Source organism: Trichoderma atroviride, chromosome 2, assembly GCF_020647795.1.
Source record: "Trichoderma atroviride chromosome 2, complete sequence".
NCBI classification, from domain to species: Eukaryota; Fungi; Ascomycota; class Sordariomycetes; order Hypocreales; family Hypocreaceae; genus Trichoderma; species Trichoderma atroviride.
In genome coordinates this window covers 98,066-108,424 of record NC_089401.1, presented here as the reverse complement: position 1 = coordinate 108,424, position 10,359 = coordinate 98,066, and the positions used below count along the sequence as shown (strand labels likewise).

Genomic DNA, 10,359 nt, shown 5'->3' with positions numbered 1-10,359 from the left:
TGGTCGCGATGCAAGTATTCAGGCAGCCTTACCGAGCATATACTAGCAGCCCTAATTGTAAGTAAACCGTAGCTTCTGGATCCTACCCTCAAGTAAAGTCTTGGTTGATACCTATACGGAGCTATGATGACAGACTCCTTGGCGGTCTCCGCAGCATATGCAGGCACCAAAAGCGCCATTTCTAGGTCTGTGGTCGTGTATGATAGTGAGTTTACCAAACATACGCATACGACCACTAGGTTTAAAAGTCTCCGCTCATCGGCTGATACAGAGCTTAGTTTTTGGCACCCAGATGTTCATTGTGATGATAGCCAACCAAATCCAGACCTGCCCGCTATAAATAGGAATAATATCTGGCTGTCCTTATCAACAGCGGAAGCGCCAGAAAGTCTTCTCGGCTGACTTTATAACCGCAACGATGAAGTTTCTTCGCCATGTCCTACAGCTTTTGCCTGCCTCTCTAGTGTTTGCCGCGTATACTCCCTCGTCGCCCGAACATACCTGTGTGATCCCGGCTTTGAACGATGGGCGTGATGACGCTCCCGCAATCCGCGAGGCATTCGATAAATGCGGGAAAAATGGAAAGGTCATTTTCCAAAAAGACACTACGTACAGTATTCAAACGGTTCTTCAGCTACATGACTTGAAAAACGTCCAAGTTGATATGCTTGGAACTCTTGAGGTGACATATCTCGTCAATTAGTCTCCAAGTCTTCAATAACTGACAATAGTAGTATTCAACTGATGTTCGGTATTGGATCCTGCATGGGTCGTATTATTATTTCCAGAATATATCGATTGCAATGGAATTCTCAGGTGAAGACATTACAATTGACGGCCACGGGTCTGGTACTATCGACGGCCAGGGGCAGGTATGGTACGATCTGGCACTCGGGGTGGGTGGGTTATACGGACGGCCTATCCCATTTTGTCTACGAAACGTCAAAAACGCCGTAGCAAGGAATTTCAAAATCCTTCAATCGGGTAAATGGTAAGTTTTCTACTTCTCTACCTCGCCTACATGGTATTAATGATGTGCAGGAATTTTGTAATGCTAGAATCTCAAAACATTCTCGTGGATAACATCTACCTTTCTTCCACTTCAGACGATGACCAGGTATTGTACTGTTCTTGAGGCTAGTATAACGTGATGTGTCATTTACTGACGGCAATTAAAGGCAAATCCTGGTAATCTCGGCAACACAGATGGATTTGACACTATCAACAGCGACAATATTACTATCCAGGTAAGAATGGTAAGCAAAAGAAATTAAGATATGGGCATTGACAGGATCACAGAACAGCTGGGCAAACGTTGGGGATGATTGTGTCAGCTTCAAACCTGGCTCTACTAATATGCATGTGAAAAACTTGACCTGCTACAACAGTGCCGGTATCGCAATCGGTAGCCTTGGGCAGTATGAAGGAGTGCGAGACGTAGTTGAGAACATTACTGCAGAAGATGTCACTGTAAGTCTATCCCCTAGCGCCTCAAGATAATGCTGCAACCAACTTATATATAATGCAATGGATAGCTTATCGGTAGCCGCAATGGTGCTTATATAAAGACGTATGTCGGCAAGAGAACGTACTGGCCTCCCCAGGGGGGTGGCGGCGGTAACGGCTACGTTCGTAATGTTGGTAAGTTTTTTTCTCACTAAGCCTCTATGTTGTCTCGGGGGGGGTCTAATTCAGTTGAAGTGTTCAAAAATTTCCATATCGAGAATATTACTTCTTCGCCCGTTCTAATCCAGCAATGCACTCACTGGGGTGGATACAACGTCCCAGCATGCGCTGATACACCCGCTACTGGTTACTTTTCCAACATATCCTGGTCCAATTTCACCGGGTATTTGAATGAAAAGGTCGGAACAAAATCGATTAGTTGGGCGTGTTCACCACTGGCACAGTGCGAAGGATTCTCATTCAAGGATATCAATGTCAAGTCGGTTGATGGAGCGGATGGAACATACTCTTGCAGTAATGTGGACGGGTACGACGCTACTTGCCAGAAGGTTTAATAGTGTATGTATCTGGCGAATATACATAGTTAAGAGATAAGTCTATGTGGCAAGCCGCGTGTTAGGTCTTGGGGAGGACATAGCCCTCTTCTAGTTCCTCTCTCCTATTAATGACATGTTAGTAAACAGAAATGAGAGAGAATAGGAGAAGCTGATGGTGACTGACAAAAATATCCCAAACTCCGAAACGTAGGCCAACCAATGTTTCACCAGCTCATCCAAGACTTTTGGCTCCTGTTCAGCCAAGTCATGGACCTCTCCCATGTCTCGTTCCATATCATATAGCTGCCATTTTTCAGGACCCTTTGGCTTTGGAATGAATATTGCTTTCCACTTCCCCTTTCGGATGGCCTGATGGAAAAATAGCTCCCAGCCGGTTACATGATCTTCATCATGAACGCGAGGGGACTTCTGCAGTAAATGTGATATCCACGATTTACCCTTTACTGGAACAATTTGTCGACCTCGAAATTCCTGCTCCGGCAATGGAATACCTGCCAGATCCAGAAATGTTGGAAGAATATCCATAACAGTCGTAAATGAGTCGGTAATGCGCCCGTTGGAGAGCTGAGCAAAGCGTGGGTAGTGGATGATAGCTGGGCACCGAATACCTCCTTCTGTGACATAACCTTTATGCATTCTACTGGGTGCTGTTGAAGCTTGTGCCCAGCGAGGACCATACCAAATAAACGAATCTCGGTTGCCTAAATTCTCATAGTCGTTGTTATAATGCTCATCAATAGACTTTTTGATAACATCTCCAGTCACGGGAATTGCCTCCACGATAGCTCCCTCAGCGCCGTTGTCAGACATGAAAATGACAAACGTGTTGTCCCATTCATCAATCTTCTTGATGTAGTCAATCACCTTGCCAATGTTCTCGTCCATTCTATCGACCATGCCTGCAAACACCTCCATGGTCTTGGCGGACCACGCCTTCTCCGCAGCTGACATTTCGTCCCACTCTTTGGTTGACGCAATGACCGGGTGGGCTTCGATATCTTCAGGTAAAAGCCCAAGTTCAATTTGCCGTTTCAGCCTTTTCTCCCGTAAGCCATCTGGGCCATCATCGTACTTTCCCTTGTATTTGGCAACCGATGACTGTGGCGCCTGCAAGGGCCAATGCGGTGCTGTAAAGGGAAGAAATGCGAAGAAGGGTTTTTCTTTCAGTGCAGTACTGCGCTCTCTTTCGTCTAAAAACCCAATAAGCTTGTTGGTGAATTGATCTGATGAGTAAAAATCGGCTGGAAAATCCTTCGTTTCTACTCTTTGGTCGTCTTCATAGTACAAACTGGCCCAGTGAGCAAAAATAGGTGTACCATCGGGATGTTTTGGTTCGTAGGCGTAGTGACTCGACCCTCCAGGTAAAAGCGCAAATGAGCGATCAAAGCCCCGAGCATGCGGTGTACGCTCCTTGGTCAGGCCCAAATGCCACTTCCCGCTCATACAAGTATAATATCCTCCATCTTGGAGAATCTCTGGCAGAGCCGCAACTCGGAAGTTCAAGTATCCTTCGTAGCCTGCTCTTTCGGACCATGGCACTGGCGGGTCTCTTCCACGCCCCCAGTATTCCATCTGACCAAGGCCGGCGATGTGGTTGTCAGTGCCTGATAGTAACATAGAGCGTGTGGGAGAACACATGGATGCCGTATGGAAATTCGTCATGCGAACACCAGTAGGTGAGTAAGCCAAGCCATCAAGATTTGGTGTTTGAATCTCGCCTCCAAAAGCACCGACATCTGAGAAACCAAGGTCGTCCGCGACAATGAGAAGAAAATTCGGGCGTTTGGAGGTGTTCATAGTTACTTCCCTGGATGGTATACCAACCAGACGCAATATCTAACGTTGAAAAGCAATTTTGCATATGAAAAATACCAAAAGGACAAATACATGGTTATTTTTAAAGCAAACACCTCGCCTTTATACTTGCATTTGGGTAATGGTGCGATTATGTGGGTTGAGTGTGAAATATTCACTACCAATTATGCACCCCCTCTGGCTAAAAGCAGCAAGCTAACGATGGAAGCTACAGCTTGGATGTAGTGGGGGGTTTCGGCGAAGGACTACTGGTGCTGGGAGATGCATACTTACCTAGTAATCGATCCAACCCTCTTACGAAACGCCGTGGTGTTTACCATTGTATCCACGTCAGGCCTTAGGCATAACGATAAGAGACGAATTTAGGCTCACTCACGTTTAACATAATGCTAGAAACAATTTTGTAATCCTCATTTCATGGAATAATACAAAAGTGCTCTCAGAGTCGTCCAAAGAGCTAAGCCATAGAAATCAGGTTAATGTCTCTAGGTTAGCAGGTTAGCGGGCGATACTAAAAGTGTAATCGGAAAACACAAGAATCTGATCCTGTGCTTGGGAGAGACTGTGGAGGCTTTCTCTCTCTCTATATATATATATATACTCACCATCGCAAAAACGATCTAAGTATCGTACAGAGATTATCATTGCTATAGACTCAAATCATACCTGAAAGGGTTGAAAATGAAGCGTATCAAAGCCAAAGCTCAGCCTCTTAATCACCTGGGTACACAATAACAATATGTCTCTATGTCTTGGGTGTTAAATATTAATATTCGTCAACAGCAAAAACACAAGTGAAGACACAGATACTGCAATCAATCTCTCTATTCTTTTTACATAGCCTATATCTTCCTCCCTTGACACTTGCGCTTTTATCGCTTGGTACCCAGGGTTAACAGTATCATGGTTGTTTTGACATCTAGTTAGACTTGTTCTTCGAAGCTTTCTGCTTGGCAGCCTTTTCTTTGGCAGCAATCTGAGCTTCGGTATGATGGGGTTCACGCTTGTCAGCCCAAGAACCGAACTCGTCATCCGCAGGAACCTCATCACGAGTTTGGTGCTTGTTTCCGGTCTTCTTCTTGGCAGCGGCCTCTTTGGCAGCAATCTGTGCCTCGGTGTGGTGAGGCTCTCGCTTATCAGCCCAAGAGCCGAACTCATCGTCAGGAGGGACGTCGCTTGCTTCGCGTGCCTGATTCTTCTTTCCGCCCTTCTTCTTGGCAGCAGCTTCCTTGGCAGCAATTTGTGCCTCAGTGTGATGAGGATCTCGCTTGTCAGCCCATGAGCCGAATTCATCATCCGGAGGAACATCACGAGCATTGTTCTTCTTTCCGCCCTTCTTTTTGGCGGCGGCCTCCTTAGCAGCAATTTGAGCTTCAGTATGATGGGGGTCGCGCTTATCGGCCCAGGAGCCGAATTCATCATCCGGAGGGACATCACGAGCTTGGTTTTTCTTTCCACCCTTCTTCTTGGCAGCAGCTTCCTTGGCAGCAATTTGTGCCTCAGTGTGATGAGGATCTCGCTTGTCGGCCCAAGAACCGAATTCATCATCCGGAGGAACATCGCGAGCATTGTTCTTCTTTCCGCCCTTCTTTTTGGCGGCGGCCTCCTTGGCAGCGATTTGTGCCTCAGTGTGATGGCGAGTTTCAAGTCCTTCAATCATAGAGCGCACGAACTTGGTAGCCAGAGCAGCGCCGGAGCCCTAACAAACCTATTTAGTTGCATATCAATGGCAGCCTTGACGGAAATTACTTACGACGTATCGGCGCTCCATGTCAGTAGAGCCGGGCGCCAAGTGGCCGGAAGCCATAGGGGCCAAGCTGAACATGGCAAACACTAAGGCACTAGTAACTGAAGTAGGACGCATGGTGAATAAAAGGTATAGGGTTGTTCAAATTGAAAAGGAATTGTAAAGACAAGGAAATGTAAGAAAAAGAGAGAGAATTGATTGAAAGAAGACTGTCCAGCAGTCAGGAAACTGAAAGGAAGAAGAAGGAAGAAGGGTGAAATGAAGAATGAGATGCCGGATGATTCCAACAGCCAGAAGAGATGAATTGAATGTGCTTTTATAATACTTGGACAACACTATCCTCTCTGTAGACGCTCTTGCAATAGGCGAACCAGTCCCACACCTCGGCTCGAGGTATCGTCAGAAACTTGGTTGAAACGGAAAGCCCCATTGACTGTTTTCCAAACGTTCAAAGGAAAGCGCTAATCGAAACCGACTATCAGTCTTGCTTCGAAACTTCTGAATAGTCCCGAGCTATAGTCATGTTATGGTGAAGCTCCAGTTTTAAGTCGGGGTTGCGCTAGGCGCCCCTACTAGGAAGTTACAGCTTTGCATCACGAGAAGCTGTGAAACTGCCGTATTCTGGACAGTAGCTTGCGATGCAATACGAGCGATATTCTGGCCTAGTGGTTTTAAAAAATGGTGATCTTTTTTCGGAAGTGCCTAAATGTCACATTTAGATTCAAGGTGAATTGATGTTTGTTCTGAAAGTCTTCAAACGCGTATCACTAATGTCTCCTTGCCCCCTGTGTCACGCACCAGACCAGCCTCCTAAGCTTGATAACGGCGAGTCATGGTATCAATTCAATTCGCCCGCCCTCTCTCTCTTATGAATTGAACAAAGTCAAATTCCCCAGTGGCATACGATGCACCAAACTGTTCTCTGTCTTCTTTTTCAGCATTCAAGACAACTCCAGTTAACTCTCTTTTCATTCACATCACCATGGCTTTTGAGTACCGATCTCTTGAGGTGGCTTTTCCTGGCGAGAAGCCTACCCGTCTGTCATCGGACTCTTCATCGACATTGCAAGCAATTGACGACCTCGACTACTTATCAAGCGACTCAGACCTGTGCTACAAGACTTCTCTCCGTGGAATAACTTCTAGATGGGCTAGATCTAAGTGGTTATGGGCCGTTCATGCCGCTCTGTTATTTACTTCATGCGGAATGCTCATCGTGACAATACTATTGCGATCGTCAACTCTATATCATGTTCGACAAATTTCAGCCTGGTGTAAGCCATTCATAATAAGATATGACATTGCAAAGCAGCTAATGGTACATACAGCGCCCGCCGATGTCTCCGTCCAATACAGCCATGTTCGATATAACCTTACAACCACAGGCAATCCCTTCGTTGGCGCTGGGCCTGAGGTAGATGAAGCCTGGAGAGAAATTTCATATGACAGTAAGTATGCGATAAATTTCTCAGTCAATAAACAATTCTGACACTGGCGTGAAAGTGGGTGACCAATGGATACCAAAGCACGACATCTCGAAGTTGGATATGCCAGACACTTCGCTCAAGGTCAACCACCCTGTCACTGGAGAGGAAGGCTATAGAGTTGGTATGGAAGTCTTCCATCATCTGCATTGCTTAAACCTTTTGCGCCGGGTCACCTACAAAGAATACTACGAGCCACTTGGTGGAGAGTTCGGCCATGGCCCAGAAGCCCTTCAAGCTCATACAGGTATGTATATTGCAGGTTGAGCATCGCAGAATTAAGACATTGGACATGGTTTGGCTTACAGACACATAGATCACTGCATTGAAGTACTGCGCCAAAACATCCAATGCAACGCAGACATTGGCCTGTTTACTTTCTACATGATCCCAGATGACCCTCTCGCTTGGCCCGAGCTAAATTCGAAGCATGTTTGTCGCAACTTTGACAAGGTGCGCAGGTGGGCATTGGACCACTCTGTAGGAAATATGGAGGTGTTGGAGCACTAGCGGGTTGTTTTTCATCTTTTCTTGTGTCTTGTGTAGGGAGAATGCAAATAGCCTTGATTTCACGTTAATGACAATCTTTTCTTTTTTTAACATCTATACGCATACACACCGCCATTTGCCAACGTATCATTCCTAATCACTTCGATACTCACTTGCACAATTCCTGCTTTTGTACAAATTTTGGTTCTCTCTCCTCTTTTTCGTAGTCATCCGGGTGATTGCCTAAGAATACTTCAAAGGAGATGTTGATCGCCCAGGGGAAGAATCTCTAACGCTAGAAGAAACTAAGTCTCCTCACCTGAGATTCGCTTGCCAACCGAGCTAAAAGCTACGATAAAGTCAACTAGCCCTTCACTTGCCCACTGGCTACCCAGCTAATACCTACTCTCAGGTGTATATGCGCCCGGGGTAGTCGCCACTGGACATGAGGAATTTAGTCCTCTATAGTTTTGGTGGTTAGCACACGGTTGCCACTATCTTGAAACCAGGCCAATGTGGTTCGGTGTTGATTCAGCCAAGGGGCCCCGTGCGGAGTATTGCATCGGCCCCTTCGTGTTATAGAGTTAAAACAGAAACATTTTAGGTTGCATTTCATTGGTGCATTTACTCGCCCAGTTACCAAACGTGCAAACATCAGTTTGACTACTGGTATAGCTTGGCACAAGTCATCGCTCTTCGCGAAGAGGGGATTATGTCATTCATCATATTGTGCCTCTTTCAAAAATGGATCTTGTCGCATCAAACAATAAAAGTTTGAGGTATGCATTAGAATTGGGGGTCAAGGCTATCTAACCCTTCATAGCTGCCTTTTTTCCGGCGGGCGCCTCTTCTTTCTTCTCTCCCTTCCGACAAAACTGCCTATCCTCTGCTGGTTCAGAGAAATCTTTACCTTTCGCTTTTCCTCTATTTTCTTTTCTTATTGGGTATATTTACTTTATCAAGGCATTGTATGCATATACTCGAACTATCAGTCGTCTAATATGGGATTCTCTCAAAATTACTCAAAACTCAGGGGAAGTCACGACTTTCAGGAGGGCGAAGATGTTGACTTGGAAGATAATGCATCTGATTCGACTAAATACTCCTCAACCATTGAAGATATGGATAAAACAAAGCTTCTACCCTATCGAGATGAAACAGACCAATCAACACCATCCTCTTTAGCACAGCAGCTGAGAGCGAGCCGATTCAGAATATCCTCTGACTTATGGACGTGGCTACGCTGGGCAGCAATTGTTCTACTACAGACTACTCTGATTCTGTTAGTTGTTTTGAAACAAGACAACAACACACAGCCAAAGGGCGATCTTCAAGAGATAAGCGGCAGCGATCGATATGTTGAGACAGGCAGTGATATTAATGGCCTTTACAAGACATGTATGCATCCCGATATCGCTTTCATCTGCCACAAAGGACTTCTTCATCTAAACTAACTATTCAATAGTATCTCACTCGTATACCTTTCTAAAACCGGAAGAGGACAAGTACTTTCCAAACATAACATCGAATGATAATCGCATGGAGATTCGCAAAAACTGGGATATGTTGATGCCACGTACGTGACAGCCACTTGGCCTTTTGTACAACAAGAGGTTATGCTAAAAGATGTTTTAGTCGGAAGCGGAAGCGTTATAATTCCAGATTATTCGAAACACCCTCTACTTGGGCAACCCATTACTGACGATCCCATCCGTTCTGGGCCGTTGTTTGAGGCATCATGGACACATGCGCTACACTGCGTAAGCAATTGAATCACGAAATATCCCTATTTTTTCCTATCCTGCGAACTAACATTACTTGATACTTCAAGTTATACTACAGCGTGGACAGCTATCACCAGTTGATACTGAACGGGCCAAGTGAGGATGACAACCCAATGCATGCAGCCCATTGTTTTGAGTATCTCCGAAACAGCATTCTCTGCAACTTAGACATGACTCTAGAAGGATCCATGTCAACTCCAGATGATAAGGACAGAGGACAGCCTCATGTTTGCCGCAACCGAGAAGAAGCTATCTCTTGGATTGAAGCCCGAAGGATGGACGATGCACAAGATATCGTTGGCCCTTGAAAAAGGGTATAAAAGGCGAGCCTAATGTTATATATACTTCAGTCATATAGTCTACTTCGAAGCTTCATTGAACGTCCATAGAGCGTTGATTTAAAAAAGAAATTAATAGTGTCATTCAGTCGATTGCACATTTCTCCCAAGCCCGAGATAGCCAGGCAAAATTCTGGGCAATGACGAATAGAGCTACTTTCGGAAATCAATTGGCTAGAATCTGGTAAGTAAGAAAAGCGGTTTAAAAAATATATTGCTGTCGAATAGGCTGCTTCTAGAATGCTTTTCACATGGCTATTTGTATTCTTGACATTAAGCGAGGAAATCTATACCTGTATTTCCATCTCTTTTAGTTCTTGGTGTAGGCTCAGTTACCTGGGCGTTAGCGGCCTCTTTAAGAGTCCCTTGGGAGGGTGCGGCGCGACCTGTCCTTCCGCTATATCTCCCAGTCCAGTTCCTACCTGCAACAAGGTAGTATTAATGGGTTTTCTAACATCCTCCATCGATTACACAGTACGATGAAGCCTGTCGCTTCAAGCTCGTATATAAATCTTAATCTCATTCGCTCATTTCCAGGCGCTGGACAACACAACGCTATTATTTTAAACAGTTCTTCAGACGCTGGACGTAGATTTCTGATTCATGATCCCACCAATTTCGTTTCCTATTGCGGAATCTTTCCGTCGCGCACCGTAAGGGCTTAAGCTCACACTGCGG

At 45.4% G+C, this 10,359-nt stretch overlaps 4 protein-coding genes across 4 annotated transcripts; 2 read left to right on the top strand and 2 right to left on the bottom strand.

Annotated features, from left to right (window-relative positions):
• Nucleotides 1–418: 418 nt before the first annotated feature.
• Nucleotides 419–2,021, top strand: TrAtP1_002682 (uncharacterized protein; the record flags this gene model as incomplete). Its single annotated transcript, XM_014093816.2, has 7 exons — nucleotides 419–682; nucleotides 735–991; nucleotides 1,042–1,117; nucleotides 1,179–1,247; nucleotides 1,300–1,470; nucleotides 1,536–1,641; nucleotides 1,702–2,021. The coding sequence occupies 7 exons, from the start codon at nucleotides 419–421 to the stop codon at nucleotides 2,019–2,021; spliced, it is 1,263 nt and encodes a 420-aa protein (XP_013949291.1).
• A 61-nt stretch (nucleotides 2,022–2,082) lies between these two features.
• TrAtP1_002681 (uncharacterized protein) lies at nucleotides 2,083–3,988 on the bottom strand (the record flags this gene model as incomplete). Its single annotated transcript, XM_066111571.1, has 2 exons — nucleotides 2,188–3,988; nucleotides 2,083–2,125 (listed from the first exon to the last, which is right to left on the bottom strand). The coding sequence occupies exons 1-2, from the start codon at nucleotides 3,819–3,821 to the stop codon at nucleotides 2,083–2,085; spliced, it is 1,677 nt and encodes a 558-aa protein (XP_065967647.1). The 5' UTR covers nucleotides 3,822–3,988.
• Nucleotides 3,989–4,758: 770 nt separating this feature from the next.
• On the bottom strand, nucleotides 4,759–5,746 carry TrAtP1_002680 (uncharacterized protein; the record flags this gene model as incomplete). The annotated part of the gene is made up of 2 exons (XM_014093780.2): nucleotides 5,593–5,746; nucleotides 4,759–5,538 (listed from the first exon to the last, which is right to left on the bottom strand). The coding sequence occupies exons 1-2, from the start codon at nucleotides 5,701–5,703 to the stop codon at nucleotides 4,759–4,761; spliced, it is 891 nt and encodes a 296-aa protein (XP_013949255.2). The 5' UTR covers nucleotides 5,704–5,746.
• Nucleotides 5,747–8,303: 2,557 nt separating this feature from the next.
• Nucleotides 8,304–9,651, top strand: TrAtP1_002679 (uncharacterized protein; the record flags this gene model as incomplete). The annotated part of the gene is made up of 5 exons (XM_014093779.3): nucleotides 8,304–8,338; nucleotides 8,593–8,957; nucleotides 9,025–9,135; nucleotides 9,195–9,319; nucleotides 9,391–9,651. The coding sequence occupies 5 exons, from the start codon at nucleotides 8,304–8,306 to the stop codon at nucleotides 9,649–9,651; spliced, it is 897 nt and encodes a 298-aa protein (XP_013949254.2).
• Nucleotides 9,652–10,359: the final 708 nt, after the last annotated feature.